The sequence below is a fragment of the Microcaecilia unicolor genome, chromosome 1 (genome assembly GCF_901765095.1).
Source record: "Microcaecilia unicolor chromosome 1, aMicUni1.1, whole genome shotgun sequence".
In the NCBI taxonomy this organism is placed as follows: domain Eukaryota; kingdom Metazoa; phylum Chordata; class Amphibia; order Gymnophiona; family Siphonopidae; genus Microcaecilia; species Microcaecilia unicolor.
The window spans coordinates 733,831,427-733,858,322 of NC_044031.1; the positions used below are offsets into that span (position 1 = coordinate 733,831,427).

The following is a 26,896-nucleotide window of genomic DNA, read 5'->3' on the forward strand; positions in this document are numbered from 1 at the left end:
AGGCACAGTGGTCCATCAATTGCCTGGAAACTCAAGCAATCTGTCTAGCTATTGAGGAGTTTCATTGCCTGTTTCAATACAAAGCAGTCAGAATTCTATTCAACCATACAACGGCGGTAGCCTATGTCAGCAAGCAAGGGGTAACAAGACTTCAAGTCACAGAAAAGGTGAACATGTTAATGGACAGGGTGAAGAAAATTCTGGAGGATATTTTCATGGCACATGTAGCTGTGGTTCAGAACATTCAAGTGGATTTCCTCAACAGAAATTGTGTAGATCCAGAAGAATGGAGGCTAATGGAAGAAGCTGTCTTGGAAGAAGTGAACCGCTGGGGACTTCCAGTTCTGGACTTGATGGCAATTTCAAAGAATGCAAAGGTGCTAGAGTTTTTCAGACACAGAAAGGATCCAAACTCAGCAGGAATAGAAGCCTTAATTCAACCTTGGCCTTGGTAGGGATTCCCTCCATGGCCTTGATAGGTAGGATTCTTCAGTGCATAGAGAATCATGTGTGACTGGTGGTATTAATAACTCTGAATTGACCAAGGAGACAGTGGTATGGAGATCTGATGAGATTAAAGATTCAGGAATCTCTGATGTTTTCCACCAAAGTCCAATTAGCTTGCAGGATGCATCGTCATTTTGTTTTATGGCTTTGCTCCTGAGAGGGCACATAGTAACATAGTAGATGATGGCAGAAAAAGACCTGCACGGTCCATCCAGTCTGCCCAACAAGACAACTCATGTGTGCTACTTTTGTGTATACCCTACTTTGATTTGTACCTGTGCTCTTCAGGGCACAGACCGTATAAGTCTGCCCAGCACTAGCCCCGCCTCCCAACCACCGGCTCTGGCATAGACCGTATAAGTCTGCCCAGCACTATCCCCGCCTCCCACCACCGGCTCTGGCACAGACCGTATAAGTCTGCCCAGCGCTATCCCTGCCTCCCAACCTCCAGTCCCGCCTCCCACCACTGGCTCTGGCACAGACCGTATAAGTCTGCCCCGCACTATCCCCGCCTCCCAACCTCCAGCCCCGCCTCCCACTACCGGCTCTGCTATCCAATCTCGGTTAAGCTCCTGAGGATCCTTTCCTTCTGAACAGGATTCCTTTATGTTTATCCCACGCATGTTTGAATTCCGTTACCGTTTTCCTCTCCACCACCTCCCGCGGGAGGGCATTCCAAGCATCCACCACTCTCTCCGTGAAGAAATACTTAAGCACAGCTGAGGAAAGAGAGTATTCAGGAAAAGCAGTTTCTACCCTCTCACATTCTCGAAAAAAAAAGGTCCATTTCATTGGCTTATGTTAGAGTGTGGAGAATATTTAAAAACTGGTGTGAAGAAAAAGGTGTTTTTCCTCTGTGCTCCTTGATTCCTGATATCCTAGGTTTATGCAGGATGGTCTGGACAAGGGGTTAGAGCTCGCTTCTTTAAAGGTTAATTTGGCAGTGTTATCATGCTTTAGATGAATTTTTAAAGGTAAGAGCACGACTTCTCATGAGGATATGGTGTGTCATCCTGTATATTTGAATTTGGTGCTAGCTCCTTTCAAACCCTACAGGAGGCATCTTTCACAAATATTACTATTAACACAGTTCTAATTGTCACCATTCATTAGGCTTGACAAATCTGAGTTGGAAGCCTTCTCCTGTAGGGAACCCTCTTTGCTTTTACTAAAGAGAAGGTTGTTCTTTTATCATTTCCATCCTTTCTTCCTAAAGTGGTTTCCTCTTTTCATATAAACCAGTCCATCTCCTTATCTGTTGTTCAAGAGGTAAAAGATAAGAAAGAAGCCTCCGTCCTGCACAATTTAAATAGTGGTTGTGAACTGAAGGAATATCTTAAGAAAATGTATGCAAAATGGACAGGCTATATGTCTTCTTTAATGGAGCTCATATGAGAGAACAAGTGCTGAAAGTAACGATACCTCAATGGATTAAAGAAGCTATTGCATCTGCTTACATACTTCAGGAGTATGTGTATGTGTTTCCCCACGTGTCCTGTCTGTCTGTCCTACCCTTATCCCTTATTTGTCCTGTCTGTCTATCCTGATTTAGATTGTAAGCTCTTTTGAGCAGGGACTGTCTTTTCTTCATGTTCAATTGTGAAGCGCTGCGTATGACTGGTAGCGCTATAGAAATGATTTGTAGTAGTAGTAGTAGGAGGAGTGTTCAGTGCCTACTGCTTTGAAAGCCCACTCTGCTAGAGGACAGTCTACCTTTTGGGCAGAACATTTTTTAATTCCACCACATGGAATATGTAAGATGGCAACCTGGGCTTCCATGCACTCCTTTGCCCATCATTACAGGTTGGATCTACGAGCAAAAGGTGATGTAGTTCTTGGGGCCAAACTATTAAAAGCAGGGATTGTGGGGTCTCACCTTACATGATTACTGCTTTGGTACATCCCAAGCATCTGGATTGGTCTAGTGGGACAATAAGGAAGGTTACATTAGTTCTTATCTGCTAATTTTCTTTCCTTGAGTTCCTCCAGACCAGTCCAGATCTCATCCTTTGATAAGTTTTCAGCGGTATATATTTTATTCTGCATGCACTTAGTATTTTTTTTTCAAACTTTTTTTTTCTTTCTAGCTGTATATTGGCTGATCTGTATATACTTGTTTGGTTCTAATAGTTGTCTGTTGTAAGTTCTTTGGGGAATTTTATATTATATTTTATTTATTTTTATTACATTTGTACCCCGCGCTTTCCCACTCATGGCAGGCTCAATGTGGCAGGCAATGGAGGGTTAAGTGACTTGCCCAGAGTCACAAGGAGCTGCCTGTGCTGGGAATTGAACTCAGTTTCTCAGTTCCCCAGGACCAAAGTCCACCACCCTAACCACTAGGCCACTCCTCCATATGTCCTTTGATCATTGGTCTGTTATACAAATACTGACTGGCCAAGCTGCTGCACAGGATTCTAAAAGGATAACACCACAGTTCATTAGTTCTCAGTCTCCACCTGCTGGTACAGTGATGCAAACCCAAGCATTTGGACTGGTCTGGAGGGACTCAAGGAAAAGAAATTAGCAGGTAAGAACTAATTTAACCTTATTTATATTCTGCATCATACAATGCACCAAGCAGGAAACAAATCACATACATAGTTTAACAATTAAAAACATATCTAATGCATACAACACTTACCCAGTACATACAAATTAACATTTCAGTCCTATCATTGTAACTCCAGATTAAACTCTCCATAGGGTTGCCAACTTTTTGACAAAGAAAAACCCAACACTTATCCCACTCCATGCCCCTCCCTTACTCTGCCCACGCCCCTCCCTTGGCCCACCCCATGCCCTGCCCCAAGTCCCTTACCACATCTACTGTAGTACCCTTCCCCTGCCCCTCCCCTCTACAAAACTGCCACATGTATGTTTACTTTATGATTATTTCACAAACTTTACATAACAGAAACAGAGCTCCAGTAAACAAACCCTGCAAAAATCAAACACATTCCGGAGCTATATAGAAAACCTGTCATAATAAAGCAGCACTAATATCCAGGACTCAAATGGCAACAGCTCTACCTACAAAAAGGCAGGACCCCAGAATACCAATATACTTCCTGCTGGAAAAACAGAAGATGTCAGACTGCTACAAATCCCTACACAGAAACTAAACACTTAAGTACATAAGTATTGCCACACTGGGACAGACCAAAGGTCCATCAAGCCCAGCATCCTGTTTCCAACAGTGGCCAATTCAAGTCACAAATACCTGGCAAGATCCCGAAAAAGTTAAATACATTTTATACTGCTTATCCCAGAAATAAGCAGTGGATTTTCTCCAAGTCAATTTAATAATGGTCTATGGACTTTTCCTTTAGGAAGCCATCCAGATCTTTTTCAAACCCACTAACTGAATACTTCACAGAAACTACATGCTAGTAGAATAACGTATCTTGGTCAAATGTGCAAAACATAGACAAGCCCTCAACAAATATGGAACAAGGGTCCACACATCAGTAATAGAAATAACCTGGAAACCTCAAGAAGTCAGACTCTGCATGTACAGCAATACTAGAGAAATAGGAACTGAAATGTAAGGTATCAGAGAAACATAGTTGCAAAAGTTGACATATTACAATTAATAAATTCAGAATAAAATATTTTTTCCACCTTTGTTGTATGAGTATTTAACTTTTCCATTTGTTTTTGGTCCCAGTGTTTCTCTTCTGCTTTTCTATGTTTTTTTTAACTGATTCTCTTGCCAGCATCTCCTGTCCATTTGACATTTCTTCTTACTCTGTTCACCATCCAACTTCCTTCTGTATTTCTTCTCTGTCCTTTACAGCATATCCCCTCTATGGCCCTGTCTCTATCCTCCCCCCATGTCTAGCAACTGTCCTCTCAATATCCCTATCCCTTCTCCAGTGTCCAGTATTACCCTTTGTGTCTCTGCCCCTATGCTCCCTCCAAGCCCAGCATCTTTTCTCTGTGTCTTTGTCCCTCTGCTTGTCTAGTTTATCCCCACTCTCTTCCCCTCCTCCTGCACCCTCTGTTCAAGAGTCAGCATCTTGCCCCCCTCTCTTCCCAGTCTGGCATCTCTCTCTCCCTCCATCTCTTGGTCCAGCATCTCTCTCTTTTCCCTCACCCCTTGGTCCAGCTAGTCTCTCTCTTTTTCCCTCTACTTCCTCCCCTTATAGGTCTACCTCTCTCTCTGCCTCCCTGTTCCAATTTTTATCTCTTCCCTCCACTCCCCCAGGGTCCAGCATCTCTCCCCCTTTCTTTCACCTCCTCGTCCAATATGATCTCTCTCCCCACCTCTGCTCATTCCCCTGCCCCCCCCCCCCACAGGTCTGGCATCTCTCCCTCTCCCCTTCTCCCATTCCTCCAGCAGATCTGCCAACTGCTCATTTTTCACACTCACCCCTTCCTGTGGGTCTGGCATCTTTCCTTCCTCTCCACCCATGGATCTAGCATATCTTCCTATCCGCCCTCCTGCCACAGGTCTGATATTACTACTACTACTACTACTATTTAGCATTTCTATAGCGCTACAAGGCATACGCAGCGCTGCACAAACATAGAAGAAAGACAGTCCCTGCTCAAAGAGCTTACAATCTAATAGACAAAAAATAAAAATAAGCAAATCAAATCAATTAATGTGAACGGGAAGGAAGAGAGGAGGGTAGGTGGAGGCGAGTGGTTACAAGTGGTTACGAGTCAAAAGCAATGTTAAAGAGGTGGGCTTTTAGTCTAGATTTAAAGGTGGCCAAGGATGGGGCAAGACGTAGGGGCTCAGGAAGTTTATTCCAGGCGTAGGGTGCAGCGAGACAGAAGGCACGAAGTCTGGAGTTGGCAGTAGTGGAGAAGGGAACAGATAAGAAGGATTTATCCATGGAGCGGAGTGCACGGGAAGGGGTGTAGGGAAGGACGAGTGTGGAGAGATACTGGGGAGCAGCAGAGTGAATACATTTATAGGTTAGTAGAAGAAGTTTGAACAGGATGCGAAAACGGATAGGGAGCCAGTGAAGGGTCTTGAGGAGAGGGGTAGTATGAGTAAAGCGACCCTGGCGGAAGATGAGACGGGCAGCAGAGTTTTGAACCGACTGGAGAGGGGAGAGGTGACTAAGTGGGAGGCCAGCAAGAAGCAGATTGCAGTAGTCTAAACGAGAGGTGACAAGGGTGTGGATGAGGGTTTTGGTAGAGTACTCGGAATGAAAGGGGTGGATTTTACGGATGTTGTAAAGAAAGAAACGACAGGTCTTGGCGGTCTGCTGGATATGAGCAGAGAAGGAGAGAGAAGAGTCAAAGATGACCCCAAGGTTTCGAGCTGAGGAGACAGGGAGAATGAGAGAGCCATCAACAGAAATAGAAAACGGGGGGAGCGGGGAGGTGGGTTTGGGGGGGAAAATGAGAAGCTCGGTTTTGGTCATATTTAATTTCAGGTGGCGTTGAGACATCCAGGCAGCAATGTCAGACAAGCACGCTGAAACTTTGGTTTGGATGCAAGGTGAGATATCAGGGGTAGAAAGGTAGATTTGGGAGTCATCAGCATAGAGATGGTAGGAAAAGCCATGGGATGAGATTAATGAACCAAGGGAAGAAGTGTAGATAGAAAAGAGGAGGGGACCAAGAACAGAACCCTGAGGTACGCCGACAGGCAGAGGGATAGAAGTAGAAGAGGATCCACCAGAGTGAACACTAAAGGTGCGGAGGGAGAGGTAGGAAGAGAACCAGGAAAGGACAGAGCCCTGGAATCCAAGTGAGGACAGGGTATCGAGAAGTATGCTGTGATCGACAGTGTCAAAAGCAGCGGAAAGATCAAGAAGAATGAGGATGGAATATTGACCTCTGGATTTAGCCAGTAATAGGTCATTGGAGACTTTAGTAAGCGCAGTTTCGGTTGAGTGGAGAGGGCGAAAACCAGATTGTAATGGGTCGAGAATAGCATGTGAGGAGAGAAAATCAAGGCAGCGGCGGTGAACAGCACGCTCAAGTAATTTGGAGAGAAAAGGAAGGCGGGAGATGGGTCGGTAATTAGAGGGACAAGTAGGGTCAAGTGAAGGCTTCTTAAGGAGAGGTGTGACCACAGCATGTTTAAAGGCAGCAGGGACAGTCGCAGTGGAAAGTGAGAGGTTGAGAATGTGACAGATAAAAGGAATAGGAGTAGGAGAGATGGCATTAAGAAGGTGGGTGGGAATGGGATCAGAGGAACAGGTGGTACATTTTGAGGAAGAAAGGAGAAGTGTAGTTTCCTCAATAGTAACTTCAGGAAAGGAGGAAAGGGAATGAGGGGAAGAAGAGAGAGGGGAACGGACTAGTGGAGGGAGAGCTGGTGAGGTAGAGAAAGCAAGGTTTATCTTTTGAACCTTTTTCCCTCCCCCCGTCTCTAATGGGTCTGGCATCTCTCCCTCACCCCTCCTACGGGTCTGGCATCTTTCTTTCCCCTTCTCTGCAGGTCCTACATTTCTTCCTCTTCTTCTCTACCCCCCCCCCCCCCCCACCTCGTGTTCTAGTGAGCTGCCAGCAATGGCAATGTGAAGTCATGCTGTTTCCAGGTCTTCCCTCTTCAGGTCCTGCTTCCTATGATGCAACTTCCTATGTGCGAGAATCAGCAGAGGGAAGGCCTAGAGGCTGGGAACAGCATGTCTTCACACTACTGCTGATGGCAACTCAACAGGTTTGAAGGAATACAGGAATCAGCGTGGGGAGGTGGAGAGGTAGAGGAAGAGATACTGGATCCACATAAGGGAGGGAAGGGAAGGGAGAGAATGCTGCCAGATTGTGGGGGCAGACAGCAGGAAGCCTGAAGCCACTCCCCCCCAATGGCTTTTCTATTGCCAGCTTTAAGGGTCTGCTAGCAGCTGGCCTTGCCATTGAAAAACCAGCCAGGTCAGCTGAAAAGCAGCCAGTTGGCATCCCTAACGCCCCATAGCTCAACTATAGCAGTGCTTCTAATTAATTTACACTGCAATTGCCCAAATACCCAGTAACTCTTTCATAATGACCCTCTAACTAGGCACTTCAGAAGCTACCTTAAGCTGATATGTTCCCAACTGAATGACATCTAAAAAATTTGTTAATCTCAGTCTGTCTAATGACTTCTCAGCATGGCCTTCTGGGGATTCACTAGTCCGCAATATTATAACCGACTCATTTCTTGCTGTTATTCTTCCTTCCTCTTTCCTATCTTATGATTGTAGTTCCTCCCCTATCCCTTCACTATCAGTCTGTCTAATTCACTAACTTTCATCCTCCCTATTTTAAGATTGTAAGCTGTCTTGAAGGTAACCCGTAAGGTGGGTTAGAAATATTAATAAACTTGAAATGGCATTCCTTTCTTTTTACCTGATTTTGATTTTAATGTACATCGCCTAGTTATCTTCTCAAGGAAAGGCAATTCACTAAATTTTAATAAACCATGAACCATACCATCAATTTAGTTTTATTCAGATTAATAGCCAGATGATTAGCTTTCATCCATTCTTCCACTATCACTAGACATCTTGCAATTGATTGGGGGCAACTGGCAGAAAAAAATGGAATATCATTTGCATAAACTCTGCATTGTACATCACAGCTAGCAAGTGCCTTGCAGAAAAGTGCCAGATACAGCAGATAAAGCAAAACTGGGGAACTCCAGTAGACAGTGCAGAACCAGACAACAAAAACCTGTTGGCATCTATCTGATAAAGATAAAAACTGAGCTAAGACATTCCTTGCCACTCCCATACTTTGCAGGCAACCCAACAAAATACTATGACTCAAAAGTATAAAATGTAGCAGCAATATTGATCAAGACCAGAAGAAAATTCTGTCTGTGATCAAATTGCTTTGTATTTGAGAAGATATATTACTAGATGAGGCAACATAGATTAAAGGTTAACCCAGGAAAAATCTAAAATTCTGTGGGTACGGAGTCAAAGCATGGATTAACTCTTGGAGGACCCTATTATTGCAGGTTCTCTTACATTGTAATTAAAGTTTTAGGAATGCACTTGATTCTGTTCTCCCAATGGAGACTCAGGTGACAGTCACAGTTAGGATATTGTTTGCTAATATTAAGCAGGTTTGGCTAATAAGTGTATACTTTGATAAAAGCCATCTGAGAGGTGTGTTGCAAGTTGTAGTACTCTCGCACATAGGGCCTCTTATCAAATTGCGCTAGCAGTCTCCGGTGCGGCAATGCCGACAAGACCATTCATTTTGAATGGGCTTTGTCAGCATTGTCGCATGGGAACCGCTAACGCGGCTTGATAAAAGAGGCCCACATGTGTGGGACTTCCCAGAGCATCAGTTATCGTGGCTACAGCTAAACTGGTACTGGGGGTCCATGTGGGATAGGGACATACCATTTTTTATTACATTAAATTGATGGTTTAGGAAAATTCTGCAAGGATTAGTACCAGTGTACATGAGTACATTTATTAGGATGTATGTGCTGGATCATTCTCTAGCTCTGTAGTCTGTTGTTATATTCAGAGTAGCTTTGTCTGCAAGCATTTTTGTTTGAAGGGTACTAAGAAGACTGTTGCAGGTATGGGAACTCAGATTTGGAATTCTTTACAGTTAGAACTATGTAGTAAGTCTGCCTATAGACAGTTTCAATGTGCGCTGAAAACTTGGTTATTCAAAGACTTTTTTGATGGATTATATTGTATGTTTACATTGTACATTTGTATATTTTATGATTCATGTTAATTTTTAAAAAACTGTCATCTGTCTGGAGCTTTGTGGTTAAACAGAATACCAATGCTGCCATTAAATCAAATTACCTACATTAATAACAGTTTTCTAGTATTCCTTCTTGTATATTTCCTTTCAATGGTGCAGTTTAGGTGCCCTTCTAGTTTCCTGATTTGGGCACAGCTTCTACATTTGTCTTGGCCAGGAAATTTTCTTCTGTCTCTTTCTGTTTCCAGCTCTATCAGTACTGGACCTTATTGGGGTATATATCTTGAGCCTTGATTGACAGATACCCAGGATCTTTCACTCGCATCTACGCTAACTCCGTGGCTGAAGAACATGGTCTACAGTTCCTTCCAGAAGTTGGCACAAGTGTATCTTCAGTCAGCCAGTAGGTGTTGCTGTTACACAACAGTTGGTATTTCCACCCTCTGTAGTATCTGTGGTTGGCCCATTGAGCAGCAATCAGGTTTTGAAATCCAATAGTCTCTTCTACTCAGACCAAGTTGGCTTAATTTTTAATTGTTTAATAACATTTTTGGTTAGAGCCTCTCTTATGGCAAATTTCATGATACTTACAAGTATTTTATTCTCTAACCTATATATTTTTGTATATTTCCCCATGTTTAAAGCTATATATTCTTGAGCTGGATTTTGTTTTTGCTCATTTCCTACTGCAAAGGTATTAAAAGTTTAATACACTGTGGTCCTTATTACAGAGCAGGTCAACTGAAACAGGCCCAGGATGCTGCTCAGGGCTAATTCAACAACTGTTTCATACAACGTAACTTCTAGAGCTGATTGCTCTAAAAATTAGTAGTTTGTATGTTCCATAAATGTCATCTCTGTCTCATTTTACCAGGACACAGATATAGCTGGGTAGGTGCAATAGGTACTTGAACAACCCCAGTTTTGAACAAACTCCTTCGCTGTGTCTGGGGAAGGGTAATTTCTGTTGAGTTTAATACCCTTAATGATTTAGAGAAGTTAGCTGAGATGATTTAGAGAAACGCCCCAGATATAAGAGGTGAATTCAAGTGGCCCAGTATTATTGTGGTAAGTTGATATCCACAAAATTGGTTGATAACACAGCCCTAACACTATGGGCTTCATTTTCTAACAGAGTTCCTACGGGAAGTGCCCAAAAAGGCACCTATTTTATAAAGCCAGCATCGGTGCCTATGTTACTTTATAAAATATGCTTCCAGAACCAGCTCCAATTGCGCATAAATGCTGATAAGCACATGTATACCTGCTCTGAAACAGGTGTAAATGTGTGAATATACATGTACATCACAACGTTGCCTCTGCTCCACCCATATCTACATGCTATGCATCACAACTCTTTTCTGTGTGTAAAAGATAAAAAGCTTAATAAAATGACCCCACCACCTTATGCACTCTTTTTGTTTGAGGATAGAATTTTAGTTTGAACTGGTTCTTTCTGTAGTTTATTATACTAATTTTTTATTCTTTAATATGCAGCACTATGACTTCCTCTGGTGGCAAACTGTTCCTTCAACAGTTTATTTCCAAGTATTACATTGTTCTTTTGACTGACATCCTTCAATCCAGTCTCTGAAGGCTCTTTTATAACTTAATTTTAACACTTTGCCTGGTTATTTTTTAAGAGCACATATAAACCTTGTCCAGTCTTTTATTTATGAAGAGGTCTATGATATTACATGCACAAATAATACTGAACTATTTTGAGTAGAAAAAATATTGTAGATTATGTGGTGATGAAACGATAGAAGGGGAGGGAAGGGGTATAGTCTCATGAGTAACATCAGGAAGCATTTCTTCACAGAAAGGGGGATGGATGCATAAAACAGTGCTTGAGGACCCATGAGACTTGTTCATAGGATCCCTGGAGGCAAAGGGGGAGGGGCAGACAGAGATACAATCAGAGTTAAAACAGGATGTACATTACTGCAGGAGAAAGGGAGAATGGGCAGATCAACTGCCATCAGTTTCTAGGATTTCACAATATGTGATGTAACACAAGAAATATTAGCTTCAAACTGTAAAAATATGAGGGGTTCACTGGCAGGCATATTTAATATGCCTTCTCCAAAATTATTATTAAAAGTATTTTTCTACACTGAGAAATACATGAATGAAATTGCTGGTTGGTCTACTTAATAAGAGAGTAGAAGATGACTGGCCTCACTTGGATTTTACCATTTTAATTGTTGCTATGTTAAATAAAATTATTCATTTATGTAAGCAGTAAAATACATTTTGTTACCAAAACAAAGAAGTACAGAAAAATTATAGTACATTTCAGTCTTCCAGTACTCTCCACTGCAGGTCAGTACCACAGGAGCAGCTCCAGCCCCTCTGTGTCTTCTCACAGAGGATCCAAAAGGACAAAAAAACGTAAAACTACCTGCTGAGGTTCAAATTGAGCACATCCAAAGTATTGAGGCGGTTCAAGTGATCCAGGCGCTGAGAAATGGGGGCAGAGACAGAGGTAATCCTCAGCTCCCGGACTGGAGGTATGACCTGGCTCCCAGTGACAGCTGGTAAGATGCAGCCAGTTGTAGTGAGACCTGGAGCTTTACCAACATGGGGAATGATGTTCAGAGAGCCAGAAAAGACACCATTCACCTGAGACAGGTTCTTGCTTCCAGTGCCTTCTGTAAAAAAGGAATGTTTTAGAGAGAGAAAATCCATGTGACAAATGGAAAACTCAACATAGATCAGAGGTCACACTCACTACAGTTAGGAAAATGTGTAAGAAAGTTAAGTCACCTGGTTTTTATACCATTCCGGCAAACTGATACTGGCACTTAAATAAAAATTTGGTAAGTTCAAAACAATCGGATGAGGCAAAGTTGACAGTGTCGCTTTGGTATGTTCATGGTTCGTGCAATAAGATATGCCGTCATTGACAGAATTAATGCATTGAGTCTCTGATCAAGCCCAGGAAGAAAAGGCACAGGAGGGAAGCATCTCCTATTGGCATCAATGCATCCCAGGTTTGCTGATGATCCACTGAGACATGAAAGCAACCACTTATACATAGGAGGCTATATTGACTGGTGTAAAGAGATGGCACCCTACAAAAGGTTAATATACAATTTCAATATATCTGATCATCCATTCTAAATAATTTGTAATTATGGAATTTTGTCTTGATTTTTGTTATTTACAAGATTGAGACTCAGGGTGTTTGCTTCTGGGTTCTCTGTACTTTTTCCCTTTTTATTTTTCTCACTCTCTCTCCTCCACAGATTTATACCAGGGCTTTCTATTTTTTTAATCTCCTCTTTACTCCTCATAATGACCCAAAAATAAACCAGCAAGATTTTTGGTTACTGAAAGCTAAAATCATTTATGACTGTGTCTCTTGTTGAGATAAACATCTTGCATTTATAAATAGAAAACTTTTCTCAATACAATTATGTATTTAAAAAAAAGACCATACTCACTGACAGTTGTCTTAGTTTTGGCATTAGGAAAAGGCTGGTGGATTCCCATCTTCAGCTTCCTGGCATCATTTATTCCTGCTGCTGGTGTCCCTGTATACAGGCCTCCAGACCAGCTTAAGCATTTTTTTTGTGGGAAACACTGAAGCACACATTGGGTTGTGGGGATCACCCTTCCAGTGAAGTCCAAGAATCCAGATATGCAGCCCTGGGTTTCCAGTGTAAGAGACCTGGCTTGGATTCTCAGATCAGAGGGTTGCCCTGCCAAGAAGGATATTGGAGCAAGGGGCCTTAAACCTTCATTCTCTTGGCACACAAACAAGTCTTGCACAAGTTGAGGCTGCAACAAGAAAGATCAGGTGGAATATTACTCTAACAGAGTACAATGGAAGTAAATTAGGAGTGTATGAACGTTTTTCTTTATGCTGTACTTTTTTTTCAGTTTCACTGAAATATTTTCCACATGGAACCCTGTAGCCTCTCAAAACTCCTAAGCCACTCACGAGTGAAATATTTCTGTCTACATGGGAAGCTATACCACTACAACCCTAAGAGTAGGAGTGTAGACTGAGGTAACCTATATAGGGTGACCATGGTTAAATCATAAACATTTATGAACACAAGGCCAATGTACAACAGCCTCAGGAATTTTGGTGGCTATGTGGACTATTATAAAACTTAATGGTAAGACATGAAGAAGGGCTCAGGTGTTGGATTACAGATTAGTAAGAATCAAAGAGAGGTCTAGAATAACCTACTAATGGAGATGGTGGAGGTCTGCACACTTACATAATGTGGAAATGTACAGGTTGGATAATGAAGGGTAGTAGTAGGGACGTGGTTTAGGTCATGTACAAGATGTCGGGAACCTGATGTTGGTTTAAATAGAGAATGTATATGCTCCTCCTCCTAAAGGAAAATGAACTGGGTAGACATGTTTGGGCCAATCAATTTTATGCCATCTGCTTTTGGAGAGGGTATTGCCATTGAAATCTATGATGGTAATTATGGAGAACAGCTGTTGAATAAGAAGATGCCACTGAAGTTTTTGGAGATGTTATTAAGAGACTGATGGTCTTATGAATATAAAATGGGCAAGTTGAGTGTTATGGACCAAAATCTAATTTCTTTCATATTGCAGCTGTTTTCACTCTTGGATTGCCAACTTAGTTTATTGCAGATATTGAAAATGATCTCTGTCCCACTGCTTTAGAGGTCCTGCATGATGGCATATTAGACGAGTATAATCTAAGGCAAACAGGGACTCTGCAAGCTGTTGCCCGAGCTTCCACAGAAAACCATAACTTGTCTAAAATGTTCTGTAGAACTTAGCATCTGTTTTAAATTTAGCACTTTTGGAGTGCAATAATCAAAGCCCTTTCCTTGAATAAAACAACAAAGTTACCTACCAGTAGCAGGAGTTCTGCAGCAACAGCATGAAATTAATCCTCACAGGTGGTGATGACATCTAACTGAGCCTATGATGGAGCATGTAAACAATGCACTTAGAGTTTAGAGCTTCCTAATGCACATGTGCATGACTTTCCAAGCTAGTATCCTCAGGTGGAGTCACCTCAGTTCATATTTAGCTATAAATGAGGCACCAACTGCATGGGGAGGAGGATGAGGTCTGTGAGGACTTGTATCCTGCTGTCCTCAGAGAACACCTCCTCTAAGTAAGTAACTTTGTTTTCTCCAAGGACAAGCAGGATACTTTGTCTTCATAAGTGGTATTTTCAAACTAGCAGGTTTGCTTTTAACAAAAAGGAATAACGGAAACATTAGGCCAACAGGCGATAATAAAAACAACATGTTTTTCATTGAAAATCAGCCTTTTTGTGTTGTGTGTGTGTGTGTGTGTATATATATATATATATATATATATATATATATATATATATAGTTATTACATTATTACTATATCTTTTTTTTTCCACAAAGGTTACCTACAAATAAAAAAGGGCCCCAGGGGGCATGAAACTGGATTTTATGCCTGAAAGCACAGACTGCCAAACCTACTGTTGTATCGGGAATCCTTTTCAAATAATAATGAGATGTACATGTATAGACCAAAGACAACATCACAGCCCCAAAGATCTCATCCATGGAGGCTGACCTCAAGAAAGTCATTGATGCTGCCATGGCTCTGACACTATCAGGCTCATTTTCGAAAGAGGACGCCCATCTTGACATAAATTGGAAGATGGCCATCCTTTTCACAGGGTCGTCCAATTCGGTATAATCGAAAGCCGATTTTGGATGTCCTCAACTGCTTTCCATTGCAGGGACAGCCAAAGTTCAAGGGGGCGTATCGGAGGCACAGCAAAGGCGGGACTTGGGCGTGCCTAACACATGGACATCCTTGACCCATAATGGAAAAAAAAAGGGCGTCCATGACGAGCACTTGGACAACTTTACCTGGTCGTGTTTTTCTTACGACCAAGGCATAAAAAGGTGCTCGAAATGACCAGATGACCACCGGAGAGAAACGGGGATGACCTCCCCTTACTCACCCAGTGGTCACTAACCCCCTCCCACCCTCAAAAAATATCTTTAAAAATATTTTGTGCCAGCCTCAGGTCCTTGACAGCAGTATGCAGGTCCCTGGAGCAGTTTTAGTGGGTGCAGTGCACTTCAGACAGGCGGACCCAGGCCCATCCCCCCCTACCTGTTACGTTTGTGGAGGAAACAACGAGCCCTCCAAAACCCACCACAAACCCACTGTACCCACATGTAGGTGCCCCCATTCACCTGTAAGGACTATGGTAGTGGTGTACAGTTGTGGGTAGTGGGTTTTGGGGGGGCTCAGCACACAAGGTAAGGGAGCTATGTACCTGGGAGCAATTTATGAAGTCCACTGCAGTGCCCCGTAGGGTGTCCTGGCATGTCAGGGAGACCAGTACACTACAAATGCTGGCTCATCCCACGACCAAAGGGCTTGCATTTGGTCGTTTGTGAGATGGACGTCCTTGGTTTCCATTATCACCGAAAATCTGAAACGACCAAGTCTAGGGACGACCATCTCTAGGGACGACCTAAATTTCAAGATTTGGACATCCCTGACCATATTATCGAATCGAAAGATGGACGTCCATCTTGTTTTGATAATATGGGTTTCCCCGCCCCTCCATCAGGACGTTTTGAGAGGACGTCCTCAACAAAACTTGGACGTCCCTTTCAATTATGCCCCTACACGAGTCTTGACAGGCCCTTCAAGGGTCAAGCCCACTAGGGACAAAAGTGAAGGACATGCAATTTGGTAACCAGTTACATAGAGTGTATTTTACAATGGCAAATCCAGGTATACCAAGATTAAAAGAAACACAAAGCAGGGTGGGTTTTCTAAGGACTTTAGTCTGTACCAGGTAGAGGGGCTCTTTTACAATTCAAAGTGTACAAGGCATGTTCACCATCATGAACATGTGGCTTGAGGAAATATTCATTAGACCTTTTATGTCAATTTTCAAGTATCTGTCCTGGGACCTCTTCTTTTCTCCATCTATACTTCTTCCCTTGGTACTCTGATCTCATCCCATGGTTTTCAGTATCATCTTTACGCTGATGACTCCCAGATCTACCTCTCCACACCAGAAACCTCAGCCGAAATCCAGGCCAAAGTATCAGCCTGCCTGTCTGACATTGCTGCCTGGATGTCTTGGCTCCATCTGAAACTAAACATGACCAAGACTGAGCTTCTTATCTTTCTCCCTAAACCAACCTCTCCTCCTCCCCCATTCTCTATTTCTGTGGATAACACTCTCATCCTTCCTGTCTCATCAGCTTATAACCTTGGGGTCATCTTTGACTCCTCCCTCTCCTTCTCTGCACATATTCAGCAGACTGCTAAAACCTGTCGTTTCTTTCTCTATAATATCACCAAAATTCGCCCTTTCCTTTCTGAGCACGCTACCAGATCCACACTCTTATCACCTCTCGCTTAGACTATTGCAACTTGCTTCTCACAAGTCTCCCACTTAGCCATCTCTCTCCTCTTCAATCTGTTCAAAATTCTGCTGCACGACTAATATTCCGCCAGTGTCGTTATGCTCATATTAGCCCTCTCCTCAAGTCACTTCACTGGCTTCCTATCCATTTCCGCATACAGTTCAAACTCCTCTTATTGACTTATAAGTGCATTCACTCTGCAGCTCCTCAGTACCTTTCCACTCTCATCTCTCCCTACATTCCTCCCCGGGAACTCCGTTCACTGGGTAAATCCCTCTTATCTGCACTCTTCTCCTCCACCGCTAGCTCCAGACTTTGTTCCTTTTATCTTGCTGCACCATATGCCTGGAATAGACTTCCTGAGCAAGTACATCAAACGCCATCTCTGACCGTCTTCAAATCTAAGCTAAAAGCAGCTTTTTGATGCTGCTTTTAACTCCTAACCCTTATTCACTTGTTCAGAACCCTTATTTTATCATCCTCACTTTAATATTCCCTTATCTCTTGTTTGTCCTGTTTGTCTGTCCTAATTAGATTGTAAGCTCTGTCGAGTAGGGACTGTCTCTTCATGTTCAAGTGTACAGCGCTCCGTACGTCTAGTAGCGCTATAGAAATGATAAGTAGTAGTAGTAACATTCATAAAACAATCCAAACAATAATCACCTTGACTTCTGACTGCCCTTCCTAACTAACCCAGAGCTCATCAAACCTTCCTGTCATGAAAAGTGGCTAAACACAAACTTCTACACTGATCTTTTTCCCCAAACTCTACCCTTCTTAACTAAGCATCCAGAGGCCCGATATTCAAAGGAAAATATCCAGATAAATTCCACAGCTCTCTGGATACTGCCATTAGCCATGGCTAGCTGCTGATAGTGCTGCTGAATATCATTACAGACTATCTCAGCACTATTTAGATAATGCTGGATTAGTATGGGGCAGAGTGAATGCAGAGATGGAAATTATACCGTTAGCAGTGATATTCTGTTCATTAGCCTTAAAAACTAATTAGATAAAGTTAGGACAGCTATTCAGCAATCTAGTACATTTCTTTGAAGGGGTGAACAAACATGTAGATAAAGGTGAGCTGGTCGATATTGTGTATTTTCAAAATGCATTTGACAAAGTACCTCATGAAAGACTCCAGAGAAAATTGGAGAGTCGGGATAGGAGGTACTATTCTATTGTGGATTAAAAACTGGTTAAGAAAACAGAGAGTAGGGTTAAATGGTCAATATTCTCAATGGAAAAGGGGTTCCCCAGGGGTCTGTGCTGGGACCCCTGCTTTTTAACATATTTATAAATGATCTAGAGATGGAAGTAACTAGCGACGTAATTAAATTTGCTGATGACAAAGTTGTTCAAAGTTGTTAAATCGCAAGAGGATTGTGAAAACTTACGAGGGCCTTATGAGACTGGGAGACTGGGCATCCAAATGGCAGATGACATTTAATGTGAGCAAGTGCAAAGTGATGCATGTGGGAAAGAGGAACCCAAACTATAGCTACGTAATGCAAGGTTCCACATTAGGAGTCACCGACCAGGAAAGGGATCTAGGTGCCATTGTTGATGATATGTTGAAACCCTCTGCTCAGTAAGCGGCGGCAGTGGCTAAGAAAGCAAATAGAATGTTAGGTATTATTAGGAAAGGAATGGAAAACAAAAATGAGGATGTTATAATGCCTTTGTATCGCTCCATGGTACGACCGCACCTTGAATATTGTGTGCAATTCTGGTCACCGCATCTCAAAAAAGATATAGTGGAATTAGAAGAGGTAAGGAGAAGGGCGATGAAAATGATAAAAGGCAAAAGTGGCTAGTGCTCTTCAGACTGGAGAAAAGACGGCTGAGGGGAGATATGATAACAGGTCTATAAAATAATGAGTGGAGTAGAACGGGTAGATGTGAATCAATTTGTTTACTCTTTCCAAAAATGCTAGGACTAGGGGGGGCACGCAATGAAGCTACAAAGTAATAAATTTATGTTTCAACTGTTTTTTATTATGAAAGAAATCAACACATCCACAACTTGTTGGCATTATATAACTAATACAAGCATTTTCTGTTCCTCAATTATCTTGTAATAACACAATAAAACAATATTTATCTTACACAATGGTGGTATGTTGCCTTTCTTCATTTTTATAACCTTTAACCATTAGTTCTCTTTTCTTATTCCCTCCCCCCCTTCCCCCCCTTTACCCCCCCTCTCCCCCCTTTTCCCCCTTCTTCTTCTTAGTCTCCTCTGCAACCCTCTGCAATCTCTATTCATTCTGATATCTTATAGAATTCATTCATAAAGTATTGATGATCAAACTCCTTCCCTGTTGCGACATCTGTTCCAAATAACACCCCCATATTCTAAGAAATTGCTTTTTTCTTTTTTCATTTCCTTTAGCCTCTTTTGCTTCCCATACCAATAATTGGTGTACTTGGTTCCGCCAATGCCAGAAATTTGGCGGGTTATGCGCCGTCCAGTGTTGCATAATACATTTCCTAGCTATCAGACACAATTTACGTCGTAACAACATTTTATCCACATTTAAATTCGGTCTTGTCTCTTTCATGTCTAATATTAGTTGTAACGGATTCATTGCCACTCTGCTACACAACACTCCTACAAGATAAGTAGTTATTTGTCTCCAATATCTTTGTATAAATACACAGGTCCACATCGCATGATATATGGAGTTCTCAACACTATTACATTTTAAGCATAGAGCTGTTTCAATTCTCCCTGATTTATACAGTTGTATCTGAGTAAAATATGCCCTATGTATCATTCTAAATGCACATTCTCTATAATCCATTCCTCCAATTAAATTTGGAATGCTTTTAATTTGTGCTACTATATCCCATGTTTGCAATTCTTTTCCTATATCCTTTTCCCATTTCTGTCTTAACAGAGTCATGTCCTTCTCAGGGGTTAAGCTCCACACTTTCTGATACAGTTGCGATATAGTAGGGGCATTTTCTGTAATTTCCTCAAAGAAATTGAGAATTTTGTTACCTATCCTAAGTTTAAGTGTTTCTTTATTTAGCTTTTGTATATAATGTTGGAGTTGATAATATGCGTAAGTATCATGCCAACTCACTTCCTCATGGTTTAGCAGCCGCGGCAATGGTTTGATATCCCCATTGTTTTCTAACACATCTGTCAGAGTTGTCACACCCAATTTTTCCCATTCATTAAAAGTTTTATTCTCTATTCCTGGTTTAAAATTTGGATTCCCTCTAATACTTAATAACTCCGTTATCCTTGGGTCTCCCCCTAATAATGTGCTTATAAATTTCCACACCTCCCTCACAGGTTTAAGTAAAGTGTTGTGTCTAAATTCATGGGGAGTTTCAATATGTCGCATATGTAGTAAGGTAACAAAATGATATGGACTAAACAATGCATCTTCTATCTCTATTGGTGTGTGATCATCTGTTTGGAATAATCTATCCCTCACTAGTCGCAGTAGACATGCCATATTATAATATTTAATATTAGGAATTCCCAACCCCCCATGCTTCCATCCTCCCAGCATGTATTTTTGTTGTATTTTAGCTTTTTTTTTGGCCCAACAAAATCTAAACATTATTCGGTACAAACTTCTGATATCTTTCTGCAATAAAGCTATAGGTAAAATCTGCAAAATATATAACCATCTCGGCAATATCACCATTTTAAGTAAATTGATTCTCCCTATCATCGAAAGTGTTAACATGCCCCATGAGTCTAGTTGTTGCTTAGTTTGTTCCAGTAATTTCTCAATGTTTAGTTGATATAGCTCTTTTGGTGTAGCTGGTAGTTGTATACCTAAGTATCGAAAGGATTTATGTGCTCGTTTCAATGGGAAATCTCTCCCCCACAATTTATGTATGTCCACATTAATCTGTAACGCTTCTGACTTATCAATATTCAGTTTGAATCCCGAATAGTCTCCATATTCTTTAAAAATTTGCAAAAGATTCGCTAAAGTATCTTTCGGTTTCGTAATTATCATTAACAAGTCATCCGCAAATGCGGCTATCTTAAATTCTTGTCTTTTGATTTTTACCCCTTTGATTGCTGCACATTCATGGATATCTCTTATTAATGGATCTAGTTGAAGCGCAAAAAGTAAGGGTGACAAAGGACAACCTTGTCTGGTGCCTCTACTAATCTGAATTTCCTCCGTAACATTTCCATTCACCAACACCTGTGCCCTTGGTTTATGATATAGTGCTCTAATCGCCTGCACAAAAGTGCCATTAAACCCATATTTTTCTAGCACCGAGTACAGAAAGGGCCATTCCACTCTGTCAAATGCCTTTTCTGCATCAAAACTTATCATCAAAGCTTGCTCTTTGGAATGACCTAGGCTTTCTAGGGTGGCCAAGATATTCCGCAAATTTTTTGTAGTTGATCTCCCTTGAACAAATCCGACTTGTGCTGGATGTATAATTTGAGGTAATATCCCCCCTAATCTTTTGGCCAATATTTTTGCAAATAATTTTGCTTCTTGATTTATTAGGGAGATGGGTCTATAAGATGCAACCAGCTGCTCATCCCGTTGGGGTTTAGGAAATACTACTATCCTAGCTAGATTCATATTATCTGATAATGTGCCCTTCTCTATCCATTCATTAAATACCTCAGTCAGAGTAGGTATAATCGAGTCCCCCATCAACTTATAAAATTCCGCTTTATATCCGTCTGGACCTGATGCTTTCCCTAATTTACTCTGTTTAATTGCCCACCCAACCTCTTCCGTGCTGATTATAGCATTGAGCCTCTGTCTGTCTTCATTTTGCAGTTTCGGAATTTGACTACCCTCCATATAAGATTCCCCTTGTAATTCATCTTGATCTGATCTCTTATAAAGCTCCTGGTAAAAATTTTGAAAAGCTTGTCTAATTTCTTTATTGGAATGAATGAGAGTCCCATTCTTATTTCTCAAAGTTGTTATATTTCGGGAAGCAAACTTAGGTGCTATAAGCCGTGCTAGATATTTGCCCCCCTTGTTCCCATGCTTATAGAGCTGGAAACGATAATAGGCCTGAGATTTCACCTCTCTCTCATGTAGTTTAGTATTTAAAGTGGTTTGTATAGCCAAGATCTCTTGTCTAATGCTATTATTGGGTTTCAGACCATACTGTCGGTTTAGCTTACCTAATAATTGTTCAAGCCTCATTATTTCTCTATCTCTCATTCGTTTATACAAAGTAATAAATTTAAAACAAATCATAGAAACTCTGAATTTCTCTGGAATTCATTGCCAGAGAATGTAGTAAAAACAGTTAACAGGGTTTAAAAAAAAGGTTTGGATAGCTTCCTAAAAGAAAAGCCCATAAGTGTCATGGCTGTGGCCATGCCACTACGTCCAGACTCACCTTTTTTTCCAGTGATCTGGCTCTGTGTCTTCTCCGGACTGCCTTATCCCTGCATTGATGCATCTGATGCCTGTTTTCCTGCATCCAAGCTTCGCTCTGGTTTCCCTGTATTCTAAGCCTCACTCTGGTGTTCCTGCATCCAAGCCTTGCTATAGTCCATTCAAGCCTCATTCCAAGTTGTGATATCATCAGCAAAGTCCTTTATAATGCACCTTGGAACTTTCATGCTTTGCCTTTGCAACAGGTCTCTTAACCTTGTCTTTGTGTTCCCTGTTTGGATCCAATTTCTGCTTGGTTTTATTCCTGCATGCCTTGATTCCTGCCTAGCTTTGTTCCTGTGAGTCTTGTCCCTGAATGCTTGTTTCTGTTTACTTTGTTTCTGAATCCATGTACCTGAAAGCCTTGGTTCTGCACATTTTGTTCCTGAAGCTTTACTCCTGTGTAGTCTTGTTCCTGTCTGTATTTCTATGAGTCTTGCACTTGAAAGCCTGGCTTTTTTGTAAACCTTGTTCTGGAAACTTTACTCCTGTTCCTACTTAACTGTGTTTCTATGAGTCTTGTTCTGAACCTTGTTGCTGTAAGCCTGGCTCTTACTATAGCCAAACCCTACTCCTGGTTTCTGGTACAGTTTGACTCTTTTTCTGGCTCTTGCTACAGCTAAAATCTGCTCCTGGTTTCAAGTACAGTGACTCTGCTTCTGGCTCCTACTTTAGTCTAGCCCTGCTTGACTCTTACTACAATCTAGCCCTGCTCAACTCTTGCTACAGTTAAACCCTGTTCTTGCTTTCTGCTATTGCCAAACCCTGTTTCTGCTTTCTGCTAAAACCAAGGCTCTGTTCCTGGCTCCTGCTACAGCCAAAGCTCTGTTCCTGGCTCCTGCTACAGCCAAAGCTCTGTTTCTGATTCCTGTTCCTGTTAAGCCAAGTCCTATTCCTGGTTCCTCTTTCTGCCAAGTCAAGTCTGGCTATTACCTTGTCTTGCTTCGGTTTGTTCCTGTTGCCTAGCTCTTGTCCTGCTTTGTTTGCTGAGTACATAAGTACATACATAAGTACATAAGTATTGCCATACTGGGAAAGACCAAAGGTCCATCAAGCCCAGAATCCTGTTTCCAACAATGGCCAATCCAGGTCACAAATACCTGGAAGAATCCCAAAAAAGTACAAAACATTTTATACTGCTTATCCCAGAAATAGTGGATTTTCCCCAAGTCCATTTAATAATGGTCTATGGACTTTTCTTTTAGGAAGCCGTCCAAACCTTTTTTAAATTGCAATGCTTCCCAGAAAACAAAATCCTTTCCCCGAAAGGTGATTATACATTTACATGAAAATTTCAGAAAGAAACTTGCACCCAAGACTACTACACTAGGTTTCAAGCTTTAAAAAACCTTACGCCTAAGTTGAGTAGCTCAGGAGACATCAAGAAAAACATTTATTTTTGAACCACAAAAGCTCACATCTTTTTTTAAAAAGAATTTTTTAAACACAAGTGATTTGTCACTCTCATTAGAAAAAAAAATCAAAAGAGTAGACCTAGCAGTAATTAAATCTTGAGAATCTTCTAAAAACGCAGTTAAGTCACACCCTCTTGTGCCTCTAATTTGTCTACTTGTTGCTGGTTATCCAAGTGCTTCTTCTTAGAAGCAGTGCCACCGGGGGGGGGGGGGGGGGGGGGGGGCAGGGGGAGCAAAATTCACCGGCCCGGGATCGGGCCTGGCAAGATTCTTCTTGCCTGCTTCTGGGTCTGTCCTCTCCTGCACCTGCATACCACCCTGGACCTGTATGACTGCATTAACGCAATATCATGTTAATGCAAACATCCGGGTCCCGACTCCTGGCACGGACAGGAGCAGCACAGGAGAGGACAGAGCGAGGGAGAAGACGGAAAGGTGCAAGATGGTGGCCTTAGTGTGGGGGAGTGGGGGCACAGGTGCATGCTCAGCGATCCAGTCCTACCCTGGGTCCGTCTATGTCTCTCGGCGGCCCTGCTTAGAAGGCAAGTAATCACAGTTACTTAAAGAAATGGTTTCAGAATTCACTAGACCCAAGATCTCCTTAAAATATTTTCTAAGGAGAATCTCTGGAGAAAGCCAATAAATCTGTGGAAAATTCAGAAAGCGAAGGTTGCAGGCCCTACAGCTATTCTTCAGCATCTCCATTTTAACATGGAGTATGTGAGAATCTTATATAAAGGAACTAGCAAAAGCCTGCACTAACAAACAAGTGTCCAGATTAACTATTTTGTTAACCACCTGTTCTGAGAAAGTTGCAGTCTGGGAAAACAATGGTTTTTAACATCCCCTCCATATGAGAGTTCAACAACCATATATCTTTTAAGGTAACCTCTGTAGACAAGTCCACTGAAGGAGCTGCAGCACCAGTTTCTGTCACTTTAATAATATCTGGAAGTTTGTAAATGTAAACAATTGAGGTGAAGCAACAGTACACTGAAGAGGCTCTGCAGGGTATGGGGATACCACTGGGAAACTCCAGCTACCAAAGAAATTAAAGGAGGGGGAGGAGTTCTATCATGGGGGCTGAGAGAAACTTCTACCAGAGACAGTACCTGAGCCTCACATTGATTCTTCGTCCCAAATGAGACCACATGTTTATCCAATGGACCAACTATAATTGGGGTGGAGACTTAGGGCTTGACAGCGCCTTTATGTTTTCCCACAGCAAGAAAACCCAAAACAACAAAGAATAATATCCTCAGGAACTCTTCGGTACTCCAAGGGGCAGGGTATGCCCCTTTGGTCACACCTGTGGCTATGCACCACAAAGGCACCAGAAAGACCCAGATGATGTCAGGGGCTGTCCAAAGAAAGAAAAAAGAGAAAAGTGGGGGAAATTAGGCTCTTTCCAATCAATAAAGAAAAAAGAGAAGAGTGGGGGAAATTAGGCTGATAAGTGGGAAAAGGCTCCCCGGTCACTCATGCCACCTCAAGAGGCTCCTGCCAATTTCCTCACCAAAGGCACCGACCCCTTAAAGTCCTAGGAAAAGACCCAGATGTAATTGAGAGCTATCCTCCACAGTGCCTGATAGCAATAGGCACTGAATCTCCTCAAAGGCTCTCTCCATGTCCCGCAGTAGGTAAGCAGAAAAAGGCTCCCAGGTCACTCACACCACCACACACAGGCTCCTCCCAAAGAATCAGCAATTTAACCCTCGCATTAAAAGTGGCTTAGTATGCGGGACAGTCCCGCATTAGGGCTAGTGCAGGCCACTCTTTAACATGCTTTAGTAAAAGGACCCCTAAGCTCTTTGACTCTGTGTGTCAACATAAACATTACCAGAAATAGGACCTTCCAGATCAGGTACTTCAACTCGAAGGACTCAAGAAACTCAAAGAGAGCTATCATCTGATAGGTCATTACCAAGCTGTAAGTTGCTTGTAGGAAGATTTCAATAGAAACCAGCCCCACATGAATCAAACAACTAAAAGTTGCAAAGAAATGGGTTTACCTTCTACACTGAGGCAATTTATTCTAATTGCACTAAGATGAATCCTAATAGAGTTGTTTTTTTTACTTTCTCTGAGAAAAAGTATTCAAGCAGTTTTTATGTTAGATAGAAAAACGGGTCTAGGCCTTTCTATAATAGCAGACAAGAAATATCCTCCATTTTAAATTATAGGACCTTCTAGTGAAGACCCTTCTAGAAGCTAGAAGGATTTTAGAGACATTTTTAGGCAGATTCAGGGAACCTGAAGCTAACCTCTCAACATTCAGGATACGAGGGTTGGAATCTAATGCTGGAATATATTAAAGTCCACCAAACCAAATACAAAACTCCACTTTTATAGTTATGCAAAGCTATAAACATATCTTCAAAACAACTTTTAAAAATGGAAGGAAAAAGCCCCAGACTCCCTGTCAGTGTTACTGAGACAACACACAGGAAATTTACATCATAGACTAAAAAGTCACCTTTCAGCATAATCATATTCAAATATATGAAGAATGTGAAAAATCAAACTGTGACTTCAATATGTTATAGTAATTAAACAGCACTTAGCTTCAGAAAAATTTCTTCCAAATGCTTATCGAAGTCCCACTGATTGTGGCCAGCATTTCACAATTTGCTGCTTCAGGGATTAAGGACCATCAAATCTATAAACAATAACAAATCAAAAAATTAGTTCCAAAATTCCAAACCTCACTAGAATAAAGTTTAGCATATTCACTTTACATTTCGACATGCTTCAAAAAGGTCAAAATTCAAACCTTCCCAAAGATGGCCACTGAATTTAAAAATGCTCTCAGTAAGTTAACATATATGGATGTTCATTTTCAGACTTACAAAGTTATGTGGAGGGGCATTTTTGATATGACGTCTAAGTCTGACTTTGGCCGTTTTCCTCAAAACATCCAGAATCTGAAAAGCAAATATAGCCATTTTCAAAACAGCAAAACGTCTATCTTTTTTTTAATGGCCACTTTCTAGATGTTTTTCTGCCCTGTGCATTTATCTTTTAGGTCCATTTTCAAAAAAAACCCCAAAACCATCCAAACAAAATGCACAAAATCAAGACACTGGGATGTAGGAGCAGCAAACATTCTTAGTAGATTGGCCACACAGACATTCCAGCAGAGCAGTGGGGTGCTCTAGGGGGCACTGCAGTGGACTTTACCTAACAGCTCCCAGGTAGACATCTCACTGTTGCTCCCTTATATTATACAGTAGGCCCTCTAAAAACCCATCAAAAACCTACTGTACTCAACTGTACACCACTACAATAGCCCTTATGGCTACAGGTGTTACCTATATGTGGAGACAGTAGGTTTTTGGTGGGCTTTGGAGGGCTCATACTTTCCACCACAAGTCTAATAGAGTGAAGTGTGGGCCTGGGTCTCCTTCTCCATAGTGCACTGCACTGACCACTAGGCTACTCCAAGGACCTGCTTGCTACTCTAATAGCACTTGCTATAACATTTGAGGCTGTTGGCCATTCCTTTATTCCTCCAGTGGTCATCTGGTCATTTAGGGCACTTTTTTGTAGCTTAGTCATT

At 41.7% G+C, this 26,896-nt stretch overlaps 1 protein-coding gene across 1 annotated transcript in view; it reads right to left on the minus strand.

Moving 5' to 3' along the window:
- TTLL6 (tubulin tyrosine ligase like 6) overlaps positions 1-26,896 on the minus strand; it is a 285,854-nt gene that overhangs the window by 32,874 nt on the left and 226,084 nt on the right. The window contains exons 17-20 of the mRNA XM_030192275.1: positions 24,647-24,697; positions 24,450-24,508; positions 12,582-12,918; positions 11,537-11,786 (exon numbers count right to left, since the gene is read on the minus strand). Of these exons, the coding sequence (XP_030048135.1) occupies positions 11,537-11,786; positions 12,582-12,918; positions 24,450-24,508; positions 24,647-24,697 (697 nt within the window). The remainder of the gene's footprint in view (positions 1-11,536; positions 11,787-12,581; positions 12,919-24,449; positions 24,509-24,646; positions 24,698-26,896) is intronic.